This window comes from Melozone crissalis, unplaced genomic scaffold, assembly GCF_028551555.1.
Source record: "Melozone crissalis strain CALT ecotype California unplaced genomic scaffold, PUWL_Pcris_2 ptg000056l_1, whole genome shotgun sequence".
In the NCBI taxonomy this organism is placed as follows: Eukaryota; Metazoa; Chordata; class Aves; order Passeriformes; family Passerellidae; genus Melozone; species Melozone crissalis.
The window spans coordinates 9,671,677-9,692,630 of record NW_026535834.1 but is presented as its reverse complement, the minus strand read 5'-3'; the positions used below and the strand labels follow the sequence as shown (position 1 = coordinate 9,692,630).

The 20,954-nt window shown below is 45.8% G+C and overlaps 1 protein-coding gene across 2 annotated transcripts; it reads right to left on the bottom strand.

Annotated features, from left to right (window-relative positions):
* Positions 1–270: 270 nt before the first annotated feature.
* Positions 271–18,648, bottom strand: POLE2 (DNA polymerase epsilon 2, accessory subunit). Of its 2 annotated transcripts, XM_054286887.1 has the most exons (19): positions 18,581–18,648; positions 16,386–16,486; positions 15,397–15,472; positions 13,156–13,233; positions 12,392–12,485; positions 11,167–11,241; positions 10,819–10,902; positions 10,130–10,186; positions 9,718–9,766; positions 8,803–8,875; positions 8,205–8,377; positions 6,574–6,663; positions 6,359–6,413; positions 5,956–6,015; positions 5,781–5,858; positions 5,349–5,457; positions 1,717–1,893; positions 1,564–1,631; positions 271–450 (listed from the first exon to the last, which is right to left on the bottom strand). In XM_054286887.1, exons 1-19 carry the CDS (start codon positions 18,646–18,648, stop codon positions 432–434), a joined length of 1,584 nt encoding a protein of 527 aa, XP_054142862.1. In that variant the 3' UTR covers positions 271–431. The 2 variants fall into 2 exon arrangements, with proteins under 2 accessions (XP_054142862.1, XP_054142861.1); XM_054286886.1 differs by having other exon boundaries at positions 1,564–1,893.
* Positions 18,649–20,954: the final 2,306 nt, after the last annotated feature.

The following is a 20,954-nucleotide window of genomic DNA, read 5'->3' as shown; positions in this document are numbered from 1 at the left end:
CTGTCCTTGCTTTTACCATCCTCAAATGGCTGCTGCTGTCATAAAACACCTCCCAGATCTTTCCTGGGCATTTCCCAGACAGAGAAAAATCCCACCCCCATTTCCAGGCTCCTTGCAGATAACCAGCTATCCAAGTTCTCCTTATCTTTAATTATTTTTTTTTAATGCTCCTTTCCTGTTTGATACAGCTTGTTCCTCCGTTTAACCTTTTTTTAAGCTTTGCCAATTATTTTTCACTCTGACTTTACAGTTTATCTAAACTGACAGCAGTGTCTTTTCCTGTAAAAGTTTATTTGTGTACAAAACAAATCGGTTTTGACTTTGACATTTTTTATAAAAAGTTCATAATACATCACAAAACTAAAGCATGTAAAAAAAAAATACAGCTGGCTTCCCATGGGTTCACTGCCTTTTTTCAGTGCCACAGAAATTCAGAGTCCTTGAAGCTTGCTGAAAATACCAAAGAAAAACAGTATTTAGAAGGTTTATTTTAAAAATAGTTCATAATGTTGTCCTATTTCTTTATCTAGGAAACACTTGATAATGTTTGCAACTGTTTAAAGACCTGAAGTATCTCATGGTGTGATATTTTTTATATTAAAGTAGAAGTTAAATGGGCTGACCCATTATTAATTCCCTGGGAAGGTTTTTCCAACAAGGAGAAGATAAATTTATGCTTTTCCTCATGGGTTATACCATCATTATTTCAAACAGGTAAATTTTCATCCATTTTAAGCCCTTTGATACATTTTAACACTTTTTTGGTGTTGCAGCTAGCTTTTCTCCAGTCAGTGGAATTAAAAAGTGCAGATTTGAAAATACGTGAAATCAAAGCCTGAAAGTGGCTTCTGGGCTTGATGATTATCACAAAATGAAGCAAAAAATATTCCTAAATGTAATTAATTTATGTAACAACCCTCACCCCCAGAAACAAATCTCTTTCCCAATTAGTTCCCTATCACTGAAAATCAGGCAGTGCAATCATCTCCTTTTACTTCTGAATTGTGCTTCCCATCACTGATATTTGTAATTTCTACATTTATTGCTTTAGTTCTGGGCATTTGGATTTGTTGCACTGCCTAAGTATGAAGTGTGAGTTAAGCTGCTGGAATATTAATACACGTTAACACTTCTTTGGTGTTGCAGCCAGCTTTTCTCCAGTCAGTGGAATGAACAAGTGCAGATTTAAAAATCTCTGAAATCAAAGCCTGAAAGTTGCTTCTGGGCTTGATAATTATCACAAAATGAAGTAAATTTTTTTCCTGAATTTAATTAATTTATGTAACAACCATCATCCCCAGAAACAAATCTCCTTCCCAGTTAGTTCTCTATCATTGAAAATCAGGCAATCGTCTCCTTATACTTTTGAATTGTGCTTTCCATCACTGATATTTGTAATTTCTACATTTATTGCTTCAGTTCTGGGCATTTGGATTTGCTGCACTGCCTAAGTATGAAGTGTGAGTTAAGCTGCTGGAATATTCAAATATTACAAATTTTCTGTGGTTTTTATCTTATTTTGATGATAATCAGAAACTCAGCACATAAGAAATAAATATTTACCTGTCTTCAACTGTCTTGTTGGAGGGGTAGAACACCTTGAAGCAAAATCCACTTCTGGGAAACGAGCCCTGTGAAGGAAAAAGGGGGAAAAATCCCATTTATGAGAGGAAAATGGGAGTGCAGGGGTGAGGAGGGAGGGAGGGAGGCGCTCACGGGGTTGATGCAGAGGCACTCGCTGCTGGTGACACTGAAGGGGTCGTGTTTGTCAGCTGTGACCAGCAGGTCTGGCAGGGGATAAACCCTCAGGGAGTAATCGTAGGCCCAGAACACGGGGCTGACGTACAGGGGCAGCGGGCTCAGGTGGCCCTGCGACAGAATGGTCTTCACAAACTGCAACCAAAAAACAAACACACAAACATTTGGTTATAAGCATTACACCTGGGACAGAATGGTCTTCACAAACTGCAACCAAAAAACAAACACACAAACATTTGGTTATAAGCATTACACCTGGGACAGAATGGTCTTCACAAACTGCAACCAAAAAAACCACAAACATTATAAGCATTAATGGTTATAAGCATTATACCTAGGACAGAATGGTCTTCACAAACTGCAACCAAAAAACAAACCACAAACATTTGGTTAGAAAAATATGAGGCATTTATCCCCTGGGATAAAATGGTCTTCACAAACTGCAACAAAAAACCCCACAAACATTTGGTTATAAGCATTATACCTGGGATAAAATGGTCTTCACAAACTGCAACCAAAAAACAAACACACAAACATTTGATTTGAATTGTTACACCTGAGATTAAATCGTCTTCACAAACTGCAATAGCAAAAACAAACCACAAACACTTGGTTAGAAATATATGAGGCGTTTATCCCCTGGGATAAAATGGTCTTCACAAACTGTAACAAAAAACAAAAACTCCACAACCATTTGGTTTTAGCATTACCCCTGGGATAAAATGATCTTCATAAACTGCAAGAAAAAACCCCCACAAACATTTGGTTGTAAGCATTATATCTGGGACAGAACGGTCTTCACAAACTGCAACAGCAAAAACAAACACACAAGCACTTGGTTAGAAAAATATGAGGCATTTACCCCCTGGGATAAAATGGTCCTCACAAACTGCAACAAAAAACCCCACAACCATTTGGTTATAAGCATTTTACCCTTGGGATAGAATGGTCTTCACAAACTGCAACCAAAAAAAAAACAAAACGAAAACAGCAACCAAAAAAAAAAAAAAAAAACCCAAAAAAACAAACAAAAAAAAATGACACAACCCCCCCCAAAAAAACCCACAAAACCAAAAAAACCCCATAAACAACCGTAAACACTTGGTTTTAAGCATTACTCCTGCGATAAAATGGTCTTCACAAACTGCAACAAAAAAGCCCCAAAAACAAACAAAAATTACATTAAAAAAACAGACAGAAAAAACAAATTAAAAAAAAACACAAAAAAAACCCCAACAAAACAAAAAAACCCCAAACCCACAAACATTTGTTTTTAAGCATTACACCTGAGATAAAATGGTCTTTACAAACTGCAAAAAAAGAAAAAAAAAAAAAACCAAAAACACTTGGTTGGAAATGTTTGAAGCACTTATCACCTGGGATAAAATGGTTTTCACAAACTGCAACCAAAAAACAACCAAAAAAAAAAAAAAAACAAAAAAACCAAAAAACCCAAACACACAAACACTTGGTTTTAAACACTACACCTGGGATAACATGGTCTTCACAAACTGCAACAACAAGAAAAAAACAACCACAAACACTTGGTTTTAAGCATTGCCCCTGGGATAAAACAGTCCTTACAAACTGCAACAAAAAAACCGACATTCACTTGGTTTTAAGCATTTATCTCCTGGGACAGAATGGTCTTCACAAAGTGCAACAAAAATCCCACAAACACTTGGTTTTAAGCATTACCCTTGGGATAGAATGGTTTTCACAAACTGCTAAAAAACCCACAAACATCTGGTTTTAAGCATTTATCTCCTGGGATAAAATGGTCTTCACAAACTGCAACCAAAAAAAGCAAAAACAAGAACAAAAAATTAAAAAAAAAACAACCAATACTCACTTGGTTTTAAACATTACACCTGGGATAAAATTATCCTTACAAGCTGCAACAAAAACCCCACAAACACCTGGTTTTGAGCATTACCCCTGGGATAAAATGGTCTTAACAAACTGCAAAAAAAATAAAACCCACAAACATTTGGTTTGAAACATATGAAGCATTTATCCCCTGGGATAAAATGGTCCTCACAAACTGCAGCCAAAAAAAAAAAACACCCAAAAACACAAACAAACAAACAAAAAACCCAAAAAAAACCCACAAAAAAAAACCAAACAAGAAACCCCAAACAAACAACAAAAAAACCCCAACCACAAACACTTGGGTTTTGAGCATTACACCTGGGATAAAATGGTCCTTACAAACTGCAACAAAAAAAAAAATAAAAAACCAAACCCACAAACATTTGGTTTTAAGCATTTATCCCCTGGGATAAAATGCTCTTCACAAACTGCAAATAAAACCCCACAAATCTTGGTTTGAAGCATTTGCTGCAAGCTCAGTTCACCCCTGCACGTGTCAGTGTGGGTTAATAAAGAACCTTTTTAAAACTGGAAATGTTTGGGGTTTTTTTGCATCTCATTCCTGCTGATTATGAATGATTTCTGGAGTAAAGCAGTGAGCTGCTCCTTCCTTTCTTCAGCTGTGGAGGTTTTAATACACAAAAGCCTTTCTAAAGGCCAGCATTTGAAGGTGTCACAGTTATCTCATCAGTCAGACTCTCCAGGAGAATCCCTTACCTGTTCCTCCAGCCCAGAAAGCACCAACACTGCCACAACTCTCATTTTTTGGCTTTTATTTTCCTTACTGCTTTCCACTTAACCCCACTTAAAAAGTCTTTTCCCTGAACTGAAGAAATCCTTTGAATCCCAGATGATTTTCCTTTCTTTGTGACAAAATTTCCCTCTCTCTTGTTTTTTTCCCACTGATGGCTGAATTAAAATAGGCCAAAAAGGCAGAGGAAAAGTGGAGTATGCAAAAAACAACCTGCAGAAAGTGCTGCAATTCCACATTTCCTTCCCTTGGATGAGGACAGGGAAGAGTCAGGAACTGAAATGTGCCCACAAAACCAAGGTAGCTCGGTGTCCATGGGGTGTTCACAGAAACACTGAGCAAAAACACCTTTCTGAGGCAACCAAACACAAAAACCTCCTGCAAAAGAAATAAAACCATTCTCCATCCATCACTGCAATCAGCCAGGACCACCTGGATGCTTCTCATGCCATTATTTCAGTCAATCCCCTCAGCTCCTGCTGTGGATTCATTAAGTGCAACCACAACCCAGAGCTCACTGATGGGTGAGAAGCAGAATTTCAAAATTTCAATTTCAGCTGAGGAGACAAAACAAGCAGATGAATTTTAGAGGAATTTGCTGCTTTACTGCAAATGGTAACCAATCAAATCTTTAAAAAACGGTACTTTCCATTAAAATCTGCCTTTAGGAATCAGTGATTCTTGGCAGGACATTCAGGGTTGGTTGCTGCTCTGAAGTTCTGTGCTCAAGGGCAGCTCCAGTGAGACAGAATCACTCAATCCCACCTTAAACTATCATGGTCTGAGTTATTTTGCTGTCAAAATGTCAAGAAAAACAAAAATTCTCAATGCATAAATCCTTCTCACAACCTCTCTGGGTTATTCATGCAATGTGGCACAAAAATGAGCACCAGAGCCCCCAAAATCCAGCCCTGCTGATCAATAAAATCAAACATCTTGGCAAAAATTGGTGAATTAACTCACTCACATGGTTGGGAATGTCCATGGTGCTGCTTGGGAAGCGAACACAGTTCCTGCACATTTTGTTGACCAAATCTTCCCGGAAAATGATGATTTCCTGGGTGCAGTACTGAACCCTGAGTGAAAACAGCAGGGAAATTAATTCAGGTGAACCTGAAAATGAGGGAAATGCATTAGAAAGCTGATCTCCCTCTAATACAGACAACTGAATGAAAATAATACTATCCCTTACATATTAAATATCATTTTTTTAGCACTACATCCTTTTTTCACTGATTTTTTTTTTTGTCTTAGTGTATCTAAAACTAGTTACAATTCATGAAAGTGAAGAGTTCTATTAATTTGAAAAATTTAAGGCAAATTTTCCTCAACATTTATAGGCTTTGAAAATTATATTTGCACATAATTTATTTTATAAAATTAGCAGTTACATGGTTACCTGCAGGGATTTGTGGTGAAAACTGAAAATGGCACCAGCTGTCTGAATTCCTGAGTGATATTTTCAGCCAGGGGAGGTCTAAAATAAATAACAGAGGTATCAACAAAGACTCTTACCATCTTTAACTCAAATTTCACTCAAAATTCCAAGATGTGAGGAAGGGAAGCAAACTGACCTTGGTAAAATGGAACCAGGCCCAGGATCTTCAGGACCAGGGACAAACACAAATCGACTACTGCAAAAAAAACCCAAAAAAACAACAAAAAAAAAGAAGTTTAACAAATCACTTTTGTATAAACTGATCTAAAGCTGGGTCTGATGTTCTGAATTCAGAGAGCAGGAGCCAGGGAAGTATCCCAGGGGGAGACCTTGGCTCCCTCATTAGCACTTTCCATGCCCAAGCTATTTTAGATAAAATCAAGCTCACCCTGCTCCCAAACAAAGCTGCAGGCCTGTTACAAAAGCAGCTTTTTATCTGATCACAGCTGCCTCACAAGACACAGAAAATAGGGTAACTCTCAGCTTCTGCAAGCAACGAAAGGCTTCACAAAATAAACAGATTTCCCCTTGCTCTGTACCTTTGGTGGATGCTGGGATATTCACATATAGTATCTGCCAGAGCCTTCAAGGAACCTGGGAAAAGCAGGGACAACACCTGGTTAGAAATAAACCAATAAACACCCCTTGGGTGGATCCCCCTGTGCTGAAAGGGATTTATTTTCTGCTCTCTTCATTTGTTTGCCAGCATTATTTCAATTCAGTGCACATGTCTGGCTGTTCACAAGGACCTCACCTTTCAGGGACTGGATTTGATTTCTGCCATATGGTGCAGATGAAAAATTTCCACAGAAGAAAAAGCAGGTGGGAGGTGCAGAGGAATAACCTGGGAGAAGAGAGGATCTGTGAGTATCTGTACCCATCTGTGCCCATCCACTTCAGCACCCAGCCCATCCCAGGAAAAGCAGGAACTCAAACAGCACTTCAGGCTCTGCTGCTATTAATACACCTGACTGATTTTCTTGATCCAGGCTGTTTTTAGCTCAGAAAGGGGATGGCAATGCACAAATGTCACTTTGAGGGAGCCCTGTGGCATTTCTAGGCTGAGCTCCAGCAGTGTTTGTGTGTATCCAACTCCTGCCCCAGCCACAGAATCACACCAAGTGCAATTATTATAAATAATGCCATTTTTAAATGCATTATTGCCTTCAAGAGGAAAACAGTAAGCAGACAGCACTGAGCTGCTATTAACCTCCCTGATCACCCCAATTTAAGGGCTCTCCCAACATCCAGTTCCCCCTCTGGCATTACAAAGCAGCAGTAACTGGAATTGCCTGAGCAGCTTGAGGATCTGATGAGTGCTCACAACCTCACCCATTAACTGCTTCAAAGCAAAGGGGAGGCAAAAAGAAACCTGATTCCCACCCCTGAAATAAAAATAGAAACAGCTACTCAGGCATTCATCTCACACCCCAGTTCCTCTCCATTTTCCTGACACACAGAATCACACTTGGATTTACTTCACTGCTTTTCAAAGGGCTGGTAAATAGAAGAGAATTGCTTAGCCCAGAGAAATGGCTCATCAATATTTTCCCTTGCTCCCCCCCACAGCTGCTCGTTGAGTTGGTAATTAAGAAGGTTATTACTGGCCTGTAAAGTCTCAGAACAGCAAATGCAAGGTGAGCATCCCTGCCAGGGGAGCTCAGCACACAAAGCTCAGGGAGCAAAGTCCCCTCCTGCCCTCAGCACCTGCCTCGAGCCCAGTGTGCCCAGCTCTGACCCAGACACAACTGGTTTGGAACTCCTGCATGACTCTGCTCATTTGTGTCCAGCTCCCTTTTGGTGGGGAGCAGCTTCCCACCCTCAATTCTGGGCTGGTTTTAAACTCACACTTCCATTGTGCCCCAGGCAGGAGGGACAGGCTGTTCCCAAACTCAAGGAGCAATTCAGAAATGCTCCTTTATGTAGCATTAATGTTTTATGCAGTGCTGTCCCCATTACTGATCCCAGAATCCTGCAGTGACTTGGGCTGGAAGGGACCTTAAATCCCATCCCATTCCACCTCATTTCCATGGGCAGGGACACCTCCCACTGTCCCAGGCTGCTCCAAGCCCAACGTCCAACCTGGCCTTGGGCACTGCCAGGGATGCAGGGCAGCCACAGCTGCTCTGGGAACTCCATCCCAGTCCCTCTCCACCCTCCCAGCCAGGAATTCCTCATTCCCAATATCCCATCTGGCAGTGGGCAGCAATGCTCATCTCTCTGAATTAAGGAATTAGCCTTCAAGCTAAACCCAGGAAGAACTTTCAGGAGCAAGGGAAACATTCCTATCACAACCCAGAAAATGGTCAAAACCCTATTTGCACTAAGAATTTATAGAAACAAATCAGGCAAACAAGGTTTAGAGTGGAAGCAACTCTCACCTACCTGAAAACATCATGTGAAGCTTTTCCAGCACCTCTGCTTGGTCCAGCCACACATCAGACACAAACACAAACATGGCATCCTCATTCTCCTCCTCCAGCTGCTTCAGCTTGGCAGAAGCCTTCACTGATGTTGAGGAAGGGCCTCCAAAGAAGTTGATGTTCCCATAGAAGGCTCTGCAGCATTGAAATGCCCCAGTCAGGATCCCAGCATGGTTTGGGTCCAAAGGGACTTTAGAGCTCATCCCATTCCAGTGGGATGGGATCCATTCCACTCCCACTGTCCCAGGGACCCACTCTCTCAGCAACAAGGAGTTTCTGTCTCCCATGGAACAGTTGCCTGGCTTGGCCATTGAGAAGGGTTTACATCCCAATTTCCATTAATAAGCACAACCCAAAGGCCTCTGGAAGGGTTTTTCTGCCAAACCCTACAGGGCCTCCAAGCCCAGAACTGCTTCCTTAAAATGGGATTTATTTTAAAGCATTTGGGGAGGAGGAAGAATAACAGACTTGAATGTCAGAGAAATTACAAAATAACAATGATCTTACTTAGAAAGCCCAGGGAAAACATGGAGTGAGGCTGCCAAAAGCCACTTTTGTACCTCGTGGTAGCAGAAGGCTCAGTGGGCGGAAATCCAAAAGCGTTCACATGGAAAACTTCATCTTCATACCAGCCTAGGAGGTTTTGGAAGAGCAAAACAGCAAAAGAACCCCTGAGTTTTTCTAAGAGCATCATGTCCCAGACATTAGTCAGAGCTGGCAGCCGTGCTGCACTGCCAGCCCCAGCCTCCATCAGTCCCTCTCTGGTGGCAGCAGAACCAGAGCAGGGAAAGATTGGGGTGGAAAAGGGGCTGAGAAGGAAATCAATTTTGTTTTTAAACCCCAGCTATTCCTGATTTGCTGCACAGCCACAGAACAACCCCTGAAGCACACAAGGATTGCCTGATTGTGCTGGCCCCATCCCACAGCTCCTTGTCTCAAACCCCACTGTTGAGAACAGAAGGAACTTGGTGATTTATTTATTTATCCTCACTCTCATTTCTGCTCCCAGCTTCTTCTTACAAGCATAAAACACCCCAGAAAACAGACTGAGATCCTGGGTCTTGCACAGAGGAACATTCCACAGACAGAAATAGCCTTTTTTTTTTCTTTTTTTTTTTTTTTTGCTAAAACAAGGCTCCAAAACTGCAAGCTCTTACATCATCCTAATGAGAAGCCTCATTAAAAAGCTTTGCCAGCACAGAGCAGTATTTTCAGATCATTAAATCATTCCTCTGGTTATTCCAGGCTGTCTTCCTAATCCACTCATAACTTCTCCAAGCACGCTGGGGCCAATCCTCAAAGCTGCTCACGTTCCCCAAAACCCCCAAATTCCTCCTCTCTGCCTCCAGAGTCACAGCAAAAAGCTGAAGGCCAAAAATCTCAGTGATGGTCACCAAAATGAGACTTCTCTGCTCAGCCACAGCTTGAGCAGAATCATTTATTACAAGCTGAAAAACAAACCCAGAGTGCTTTACCTTCTGCCAGAACAAAGGAGGATTCAGTGTATAACCCACTGTGGAACTGGTGCAGCAGGGTTAAGGAATGTATTTTTCTTAGATTTAAAGTAGGTTTTTGAACCAAAATTTGCTTTCCAGCTGGTGTAATGGATTTGGACAGCACTGGAAGGTCACAGGCTGTGCCTGAAGAGCCTGGAAATTCCCTGGTACCTGAGCAGGTAACTCCAGAGAGAGCCCAGGAACGGGAGCAGGCTCTGCTTCCATGGGGAGGGGAAGTCCCATGTCCAAGGGAAAGGCAGGACCAGGAATTGCAAACAAAGGAGAAAGAGCTGCAGCTCCCAAGATGGAATTCTGAACGGTCAGCACTGATTTGCTGTTCAATTTCAGATCCTGCAGCTCTACAGGAAATTCCATCACAACAAAAGGATATTGCTTTACTAAGGTCTAGCTGCACCACTCCTGTGGGGTCTTCTAGGAAAAACTTCCCCTACAAAACAGGATTCATTAATAAAGCAAAATATAGCAAACACACAAATGCTTCAATCAGAAACATCTATCAGTCAGCATTTAGAAATCACTTGGTTGGTTTAATGTTTTAAGCTGGCAAGAACTGAAAATTATGTCATTTATAGGAAATGTATCTCAGCAGCTTCCCTGGGAGCTGCTGCAGTTGGGATTGCTGGTGCTCCCCTCCCTGAAATCACAATGCAGGGCACTGGCAACTCCAAACTCAGCCACTGGAAGCTCCAGCCCCTCAGGAAGGGACAAGCAAAAAAATCCTCACTGCTTCTGGTTGCTGGCATAAAAATGTTATAGTGGGAAGACAAATAAAGACATTTCCACACACACTGGCACTGAATGCTTGTGGAAAAGTCTCTCAGAATGATCAGTGTGAGATATTTAAGTTTTCTCATTTTTAATGCATTACAGCACTGAGTGAGCAGTGATCAGAGACCCCACAGCAAGAAGGAACTCACCTCCTTGAGCTGAGTGATCATCCCCAGCACAATGAGAGTGATCAGAGACCCCACAGCAAAAAGGAACTCACCTCCTTGAGCTGAGTGATCATCCCCAGCACAATGAGAGTGATCAGAGACCCCACAGCAAAAAGGAACTCACCTCCTTGAGCTGAGTGATCATCCCCAGCACAATCACTTCTCCCACCTTAGCTGGACTGCCCAAGAGAGTCTCCACTGTCTTTAGCTGGGGTCAAAGGCAAAGAATCCAATCAGAGTCAAATCAAAGCCTCCAAACTCAAACTCCCTTGGTTGCTTTTCCCCCCAAAGCCCCGCAGAGGACATGGCTGTGCATGAACACCCAGCTGAGCCAGAGGATCCAGGCTCATCACCAAAATCAGAGCCTGATTTCTGAATGTGCCTTAGGAGCAGATTCCCAATAGTGGCTGCTAGCATAAAGAACTGCTGTCATTGTTTGGATTGCAACTGGAAAGAACTCCCAACTTCTTACCTGGAATTTGTTCTTGCTATCATCAGGATGAGCATCCACTGGTGAAGGAGTGAACAGCTCGTGTCTGTGAGTCCTCTGCACAAACCAAAATTGAAGTGATTCAGTTTAAAAAGAAATGAGCGCTGCCAAAAAGCCAGTTTGCTACAAGCACTATGCAAAACAGAAAGTTCTTCAGAAAGAAGAAAGTAAGAACTTCAGAAAGTTCTTACTCCATCCAACAACTTTTAATAATTCTTTTGACAAGAATTTGCTTCCAAGAAACAGATGATCAATAACACCAGATCATAAAACTAAGCCTAAAAAATGCACCAGGTAATAAAATAAGCCTAAAGAAAGTGTCCTGAAAGCATCTGTGAGGCTGCTAAGGAAGTTCTTTGTGACAAGCTGGGAGGCAGAGGGTTGGTGAGGGAGAGCAGGGAGTGTTTCTGGAAGGAGCAGGAGAGCAGGGTGTGTTTCTGGGAGGAGCAGGGTGGGTGTCTGGAAGAAGGAAGAGCAGGCTGTGTTTCTGGAAGGAGCAGGGAGTGTGTCTGGAAGGAGCAGGCTGTGTGTCTGGAAGGAGGAAGAGCAGGCTGTGTGTCTGGAAGGAGCAGGCTGTGTGTCTGGAAGGAGGAAGAGCAGGGTGTGTGTCTGGAAGGAGCAGGCTGTGTGTCTGGAAGGAGCAGGCTGTGTGTCTGGAAGGAGGAAGAGCAGGCTGTGTGTCTGGAAGGAGCAGGCTGTGTGTCTGGAAGGAGCAGGCTGTGTGTCTGGAAGGAGGAAGAGCAGGCTGTGTGTCTGGAAGGAGCAGGCTGTGTGTCTGGAAGGAGGAAGAGCAGGCTGTGTTTCTGGAAGGAGGAAGAGCAGGCTGTGTGTCTGGAAGGAGCAGGCTGTGTGTCTGGAAGGAGGAAGAGCAGGCTGTGTGTCTGGAAGGAGCAGGCTGTGTGTCTGGAAGGAGCAGGCTGTGTGTCTGGAAGGAGGAAGAGCAGGCTGTGTGTCTGGAAGGAGCAGGCTGTGTGTCTGGAAGGAGCAGGCTGTGTGTCTGGAAGGAGGAAGAGCAGGCTGTGTGTCTGGAAGGAGCAGGGTGTGTGTCTGGAAGGAGGAAGAGCAGGCTGTGTGTCTGGAAGGAGCAGGGTGTGTGTCTGGAAGGAGGAAGAGCAGGCTGTGTGTCTGGAAGGAGCAGGGTGTGTGTCTGGAAGGAGGAAGAGCAGGCTGTGTGTCTGGAAGGAGCAGGCCCCTCCCGGGCTCTGACCTGCTGCAGGATGCAGTAGCGCTCCCGGAACAGCTCCGCCTTGTCCCGGGCAGTCCCAAACAAACTCGGCCTGGGCAGGTCAGTCATGGACAGGCTGCAGGGAACCAACACAACCCCAGGGTCACACAGGGATATTCCCACAGCAAGATGAGTTATTGATCTCAAAGGCCTGGGAGGCTGCAGAAGCTGCACGATGGTTTAGGTACATTCCTGCTCAGGATCCTGAGTTTCTGCATTTCTGCCTCCACTTCATTCCCCTCTAACTCACAGGCCTTGAGATTTATCCTTCCACCCAGAGACCTCTGCAGAAATCCATTTTAAAAAAAGCAGTTATGCCTTTAAGCAGTTGTGAACAAAAGCATTATTCCTGCAGTTTCTCACCAGCTGCTCCTAATTTTTCTTTGTTACTGTTTGGAGCTCTCCTTAGAAACCCCCCAGGGCTTCAGGGAGCTGCAAGATACAGACTGAGAAATAAATACAGGCAACAGACAGATCAAATTTATTAAAAAAATAAATTTAAACAGCCCAATGTGAGAAAAAAAATAACCCCAAACTACCTTTGGTGATGTATGACCTTAGCCTTACTGTCTTTTTTATTCATTAGGTGGAATAAACTTGGTTTATGGTCTTAAACATTTATTGCTTTTCTCACTCAGGCTTCAGCTGAACAGAGCCAAGAGGGAAAGATTAAAACCAGACCTATCCTATAGAGGTTTTGGTCTTAAAACAGGAAGTGCTTGAAATTTAAAATATTGGAGACTTACGGCAGGAACTTCTTTCTTTCTGAATTATAAATAAAACGTGGGATGTCAAAGGCTCCAATAATGTTGAAAACATTTTCTCTGAAATAAGAACAGTGACAGCATTAACTGAGTGTTACCTTCCAAGCAAAACCACTCTGTGAATCCATGAAGTGAGTGAAACAAACTGACAAATTGTTTTGTTCAATATCATCACCATGTCTCTATTTTATATTCTATTTCTTAGTCTATTTTATAGTCTATTTTCTCCTCCATCTTTTAGTTAAATAATGAAAAAGACTTGTCCCTGTGATCTGTAGAGCTTTTCCCTTCAGGACTCTGCACTGAGAATCTGTACAAATGGATTTCTCTTCACTTCTGGAGCAGAAAAAACCTACATTGAGTATAAAAAAGCACCAGAAAGAAGAGTCACCCTCACACCATCTGCATCATAAAGATTCCAATGGCAAGGAGCAAAGTTAAACTCAAATTTTCTCCATCCTGAGAGATGGGGGATGACAGGATCTAATTGACATGCCCAGCAAACCATCTCTTTTCATGCTTGGAATCAATGATGTGAACACGAAAGGAAACACATCCATCAGCATCAAAATGTCCTCAGAAACTCCAGTAATTGCTCCACATTTTGTTATCACAGAAGGGAAATCAATCAGGGCTTCAAAAAACTAAACAAAAAAGCAGGAGAAGGCACCCCAGAGGAAAACTTCTCCAAAGTGCTTTCAGAAAAGAAAGGAACAAAAGCAACTTGAGATAACTTTCATCTAGAGCAAAGCAAATACAGCATGGCCAGAAGTGTTGGTTAATATTCCACCTGCAGCACACCCAGTACAACCCCAGGAGCTGAATTCCAGAATTCCAGGTTCTGTTCAGGGCCCCTGGAGGCCCAGCCATGAGAACAAAGGCTCCGAGGAGCAACCTGGTGATGCCTTGTGCAGGCTGCCCTAGAGCAGAGGCTGGATGGAGCTCCAGAATAAAGCAGGGATTCATTCAAAGCATCTCCTCCATGGATCCACCTTGGGCAGCACCAGAGCCCAGCCAGGGCTGCACCCAAGATCAACCAAAATGGCCCCAAAATGCACGGCCGGGCACGGGGTCTGTCCCTGGGATCAGTTCTGCTCCATTTGCACCTTGCAGTTCATTGTCCCATTCCAGCTTTAGCCCAGGCAGTCCCACCCTGCTTGTTTTTCTCTCTCCAGCCCACGGTGTTTGTGCTCTGGGGCTGAGATTTGGGTCATTTGTCCTTGGTGCCCAGCTGGAGCAGGAATTGTTTTGTCTCCCTGCTCTGTGCACAGAGCTCAGAACTGCACATCATCAGAACCATCCCCTGATATGGAGCCCAGACCCTCACACTAAAGCAGCACAAAATGTGAAACATAGAAAAGCTCAAACCTGAGGCATCAACTCCATCACTGCCCTGGGCAACTTTTCCATGAAGAAATGTTCCCAATTTCCAATCCAAACCTGCCCTGGCCCAGCCTGAGGCCGTTCCCTCTGCTCCTGTCCCTGTTCCCTGGAGCAGAGCCCCATTCCCCTGGCTGTGCCCTCCTGGCAGGAGCTGTGCAGAGCCACAAGGGCCCCTGAGCCTCCTTTGCTCCAGGCTGAGCCCCTGCCCAGCTCCTCAGGGATTCTGCAGCCCCTGCCCAGCTCCTCAGGGATTCTGCAGCCCCTGCCCAGCTCCTCAGGGATTCTGCAGCCCCTGCCCAGCTCCTCAGGGATTCTGCAGCCCCTTCCAGCTCCCTCAGGGATTCTGCAGCCCCTGCCCAGCTCCTCAGGGATTCTGCAGCCCCTGCCCAGCTCCTCGGGGATTCTGCAGCCCCTGCCCAGCTCCCTCAGCCTCTCCTGGGGCTCCCTGTCTGAAGGGAAATTCAGGTTGGATATCAGGAAGAAGTTTTTTACAGAAAGGGTGATGAAGTTCTGGAATGGCTGCCCAGGGAGGTGGTGCAGTCCCCATCCCTGGGTGTGTTTAACAAAGCCTGGATGTGGCACTGGGTGCCAGGGCTGAGTTTTTGTCTCCCTGCTCTGTGCACAGAGCTCACCATCCCTCATATGAAGCTCAGACCCACACACTAAAGCAGCACAGAATGTGAAAATGTAAAAGTTAAACCCTGAGGCACCACTGGAGCAAAGGCAAAAGCACAACAGAGCAATGCCTGCAGACAGTGCCTGGCACTCCTGTCCCCAGGAGGAACAAGGAAATGCCAGCAGCTCCCAGAAGTGCCCAGAACATTTGTAATGTCACCCTACATGGCCTCATCCGGGGCACGGCTGCATTCCTGGACTGCTGCTTCCACCAGGGGCTGCTCAATCATGTTGGATGACACTGCAAAGAAAAATCCCAAGGGTTAAACCTGCAGCAAGGAAGGAAGTGAGTCTCCAACATCTCACATTCAATGGCTGAGTCTCCTCACAGGAACACACACAAATAATTCATGTAATGGCACACAGATGGATCACTTAATATTGCCACCAAAAGGACACATTCCATTGGGGAAAAAATACCCCAAACACGGAGAACAAGACAATTATAGTTTATGCAAAGCTGCCAAATATATCACAAATGTGTTAGAGCTGAGCTCTCACATTCTGGAGGTTAATTTGGTTCCAGAACATTATCACAAGGATTGCTGCCTGAAGTATTCCAACACAGCTCTGGAGACAGGCACATTGTTGTTTTCATTAATTTATACTGATAATTTAAATGAGTTTGAAGGCCTCCCCACGCTCATAGGTAAGAATTCCTTCAAAATATTCCATTAAAATATTCCTTCAAAATATTCCATCAAAATATTCCTTCAAAATATTCCATAAAAATATTCTTTCAAAATATTCCTTCAAAATCTCCCATCCATTCCTGCCCTCTGACAGTGGGAAGCCATTCCCTGTGTCCTGTCCCTCCAATGTGTAAAAAAATTTTAAAAAATAATATTTAAAATTGCACTTTCAGGTACAAAGATGCCCAGACAAATTTTTAGTAATTGTCACTGAGAAATGTCACTACTCTTGGGAAAGTCAGGATATTCTGCACTGCCAACTCTTTATATGGCACAAATTTTAGCTGATGTTGCAAATCTCAGTGTTTAACCAAAATAAAAGGCAAAAAAATACATTTATCTCAACCAACCCTTTATATCACAAAGACACCTCAGTGCCTCTGCTGCCAGTCACTGTCTTTGTCTTGGTGACATCAGGAATGCCAGGAAAATTGGCTCAAGAAAAAGAAATTGTTTACTTACACGGCTGTTTTTCAACTGCATCGATGACATTTTCAATTATTTCATCAAGTTCTCCCTCACTGGTGGACTGGAAAGCTTCAGTGAGATACTTCAGGGCATCCCTAATCCCAGAGGAGAAAGCACAAAAAGCAATCAATGTTCAATAGTTGACACAAACTGTGCTGATTTTGGCAGCTGTACACATCAGCACCACATGGTTTGTGGTTAAAAAGCAGAAATAATCAGAAATAATTAGTTCTGCATAATAGCACATTGGTTTAAGTCAAAGAAAAAAAATCATTGGGATTGAAAATATCAGGGAAAAGATGTGGAGAACCTCAGTCTCACACAACAAATTCCATGTTGGAAGGGAATTCTGGAGACCCTGTGGTCCAACCTTCCCCTGAAAGCAGGAGAAAACTGCATATTTATTGTCCAGGGCCCTGTGGAGCCAAGCCTTGAGAGCTCCCAGTGGAGGAGATTCCAGCACTTCTCTACTCCATCAACTTCAAAGTTGAATTAAATTTCAATGAAGAATTAAATGTCTCTTGCCCTGTCACTGTGCATCCTTGAGAACACTTCTCACTTTTAGGAAGACTGGGATTAGCTCCTCATGAATCTTCCCTTCTTGAGGCTAAATCAACCCAAATCCTTCACATCCTCTCCAAGCCAGGTTCTCTGACCCTCTAATCATGGAATCATGGAATGGTTTGGGCTGGAAGGGACCTTAAATCCCATCCAGTGCCACCCCTGCCATGGCAGGGACACCTCCCACTGTCCCAGGGTGCCCCAATGTCCAGCCTGGTCTGGGCACTGCCAGGGATCCAGGGGCAGCCACAGCTGCTCTGGCAATTCCAGCCCAGCCAGCAATTCCCAATTCCCAATCTCCCACCCATCCCTGCCCTCTGGCACTGGCAGCCATTCCCTGGCTCCTGTCCCTCCATCCCTTGTCCCCAGTCCCTCTCCAGCTCTCCTGGAGCCCCTTCAGGCCCTGCCAGGGGCTCTGAGCTCTCCCTGGAGCCTTCTCCTCTCCAGGGGAGCACCCCCAGCTCTCCAGCCTGGCTCCAGAACAGAGGGGCTCCAGCCCTGGAGCAGCTCCATGGGTTCCTCTGGATCATTCCAGCAGCTCCATGTCCCTCATTTTGGACTCCAAATCCGGGCGCAGCCCCGAAGCTGGGATGTCACCAGAGCAGAGCTTCCAGCTTGTCCTGCTTCCCCACAGCCTCCAGCCCAGGACCACCTCTACAGCCCCCACAGGACCTGCTCCAGTTTAACAATATCTTTGAAATTGGAGTTATTTTAATTCTCAATAACAGAAGATTTAGAAATCAGGCTCTTCTCTCAACCTTAGTCAAGAGTCCCACATTAAAAATAACAATTTTCTTAGCAATGTCATCTGCTGGCCAACCCAAGTGGCATTTTGGTGATCAGCCTGACCTTCAAAGTGTCTCAGCTTGGGGAAATGTGGAGTCAGGAGTTCTGGACTTGTGCTCCTCTCTAATGAAAGTATCAGGGCACTGTCCAAAATAGTCACATCCCAACCACAACAGAGAGAGAATTTAATTGATATTAACACACACGAGAAAGAAAGGGAAAATAAGAGTGATGGGAGAACCAGTCTCTTTTAAATCATGACACCTTCCACTGCAAGCAGGAATCCCTTCTCATTGACCCTGGCATCTCTAAATAACACATCCTATTATACTGGAAATACACTATTCCTGTCTTTGGAAATGCCATTCCTTCCTCTAGCAAAGAGTGCTGATCACAAGACCGGCAAGTGGAACTCAGATCCCAGCGCTGTCAGGGTCAGAGGCTGACAAAAACACTCAACCAAACACCCGGCACCAGCATCAGGGAGGGTTGCAAGAGACCTTTGGTGGCACCCAGGGTCATAAGGGGGATGGATGGACAGACGGAGGGATGGACGGCCGGAAGGAAAGGGCCCGCAGCAGCAGGACCGGCTAAAGATGGCTTTGGAAGAGCCTCCAGAGGCCTCGATGCAGGGGAAGGAGGAAAAGCGGGGAAATGCAGCTCCGGCTGAGGGGGACGCGGAGCGGCCCCGGCCCCATCCCCATCCCGCACCGGCGCTCCCCGGGCCCGAGCCCGCCCGGGGCCGATCCCTGCGGGGCCGGAGCAAGATCTGGGACCGGAGCAGGGTCCAGAGCTGGGGCAGTGTCCGGGACCGGAGCAGGGTCGGGCTCGGCGCTACTCACGGGCGCAGGACGAGCCCCCGCAGCCGGAACGCGGAGCTCAGGCGGCGCCGCAGCCGCTCGGGCTCCATGGCGGCGATGGCGCCAAACGCGGCCGGGCCGCCCCCTCAGGCCGGGCCTGGCCCCGCCGCGGGAGGAGCCGGGCACGGCTTCGCTCAGCCCGGGTGGGAACAGCGGCGGTACCAGACCCGGCTTGGAGCAGGGATTGTCCCCTGAACTGGCACTGCTGGGCACCGCCAGTGCTGAGGGCAGCTCCGGGCCGCTCCTGGCAGGAGACATGGAGGGGCTGGAGCGGGGCTGGAGCTGGGAAGGGTCTGGAGCCCCAGGAGAGGCTGAGGGAGCTGGGTAGGGGTTGGAGAATTCCTGAGGGAGCTGGGCAGGGGCTGCAGAATCCCTGAGGAGCTGGGCAGGGGCTGCAGAATCCCTGAGGGAGCTGGGCAGGGGCTGCAGAATCCCTGAGGGAGCTGGGCAGGGGCTGCAGAATCCCTGAGGAGCTGGGCAGGGGCTGCAGAATCCCTGAGGAGCTGGGCAGGGGCTCAGCCTGGAGCAAAGGAGGCTCAGGGGCCCTTGTGGCTCTGCACAGCTCCTGCCAGGAGGGCACAGCCGGGGGGGTCGGGCTCTGCTCCAGGGAACAGGGACAGGAGCAGAGGGAACGGCCTCAGGCTGGGCCAGGGCAGCTCAGGGTGGGCACAGCAGGAATTTCCCCATGGAAAGGTTTGTCCAGCCCTGGCACAGGCTTTCAGAACAGTGGTGGAGTCCCCGTCCTTGGAAAGATTTAAACACCTAGTGGATGTGGGATATGGGGACATGTGGGATATGGGGACATGCGGCAGTGGTGACCTCGGCAGACTCCACATTTATAGAGGGCTTTTCCTACCTCAACAATTCCCTGATTCCATAAAACACTTGCTGTGACAGACACAAGTTACCCAATACAATTATCCATGCTATCACTTTGTTCCTTTGTAGCTCACAATATTTCTCCCTGCTCTTTCCCTGCAGGCCCAGCACAGGCTCCTCTGCATCTCCAGTTCTCCAGAGTCTCTCACTTCAGATTTTCTTGGCACAAAACATCCATCAAACACATCTGACTATGAATTGGTCCTGTGAGCGCAGGATGCTCTCCAGGGCTGTTTTTATATAATCACAGCATCCCAGAATGGTTTGGATGAGAAAAGACTTTAAAACTCATCTCATCCCACCCCTGCCATGGCAGGAACACTTTCCACTGTCCCAGGTTGCTCCAAGCCTCATCCAGCCTGGCCTTGGGCACTGCCAGGGATCCAGGGACAGCCACAGTTCCAGGATTGTGGAGCAGCTGCCTTCTCTCCAGATGGAAAACACCTGATACTTCATTCAAACACTCATCCCCATCTGTCAAAGTACAGCTTTGATTCCACAGAAGGCTCACAAAGCAACTCTTGAAAGAGTTTGATCGAAAGACTGCAGGGATTAACAGACAGACAGAAAATGTCAGCTATTTTCTGTAGCCCATTCTCAACTGCATCATTTATAATTGCTCCTCATCAGGGAGTGAGCTCACGGGTGAAGCTGCTGCTGCTCTCTTCAGACAAAGCTGCCATCTGACAGGCCTCAGCTATTTTGGCAGGAAATATGATTCATTTTTTGTCACAGGCATGCAGCTAGGTGCACATTATAAGCCCAATTCTTACATAAGTACCTTCATTTGCTAAAATTACTGCTTATTCTCCTTCTAAGAAAACCTGCTCCTGCCATTCAGCTCCTGTCTCGCCACATGAAGGAAGGTGCACCTGCAGAAGGGATGTGCCCCTTGTCCAAAAATAGTTTTCTCTGAAGCTGTGACCAACCAGGGAATGCAAAGCACACTCCTACAGCATCCTGCTGGATTTGGGGGCTCTCTTGGCTTGCCTGGAGCCTCCCACCAGAGATATAAAAGTATTCCAGCGTGAGCTGCAGCCTTGTGCTCCACTGAGCCATCTGCAGCTCTGCAAGCCGGGCCCACATCTTTGTTTCTGTCACCTCCTGTGGCTTTGCTGGACATCACAGCAGCTGGAGAGGGACTGGAGAGAGCCCAGAGCTCCAGATCAGGCAGTGTGGATCTGCCTGGATCCATGGAATTGTTTTGTTCCACTGACAAACAGCTCATTTCCACGTCTGTCACTGCTCCACTGGCAAAATCCCATCTCCTGAGAGAGCACATGGCAGCTCTACCTGACCTAGAGCTCTGTGGATAGAGTTTGTCTGCTTCCCATGACTTTTTCACCTCTTCCCAATGCTGACTCCTGCATTTTAACCACCATCCCAATGCACCAACAGTCCCTTGCCTCATTTTGAGCTCAGGACAGGTCCTGATCTCTGTGTCACCACTGAGAGAATACCTGGAGCTGTGCCAGGG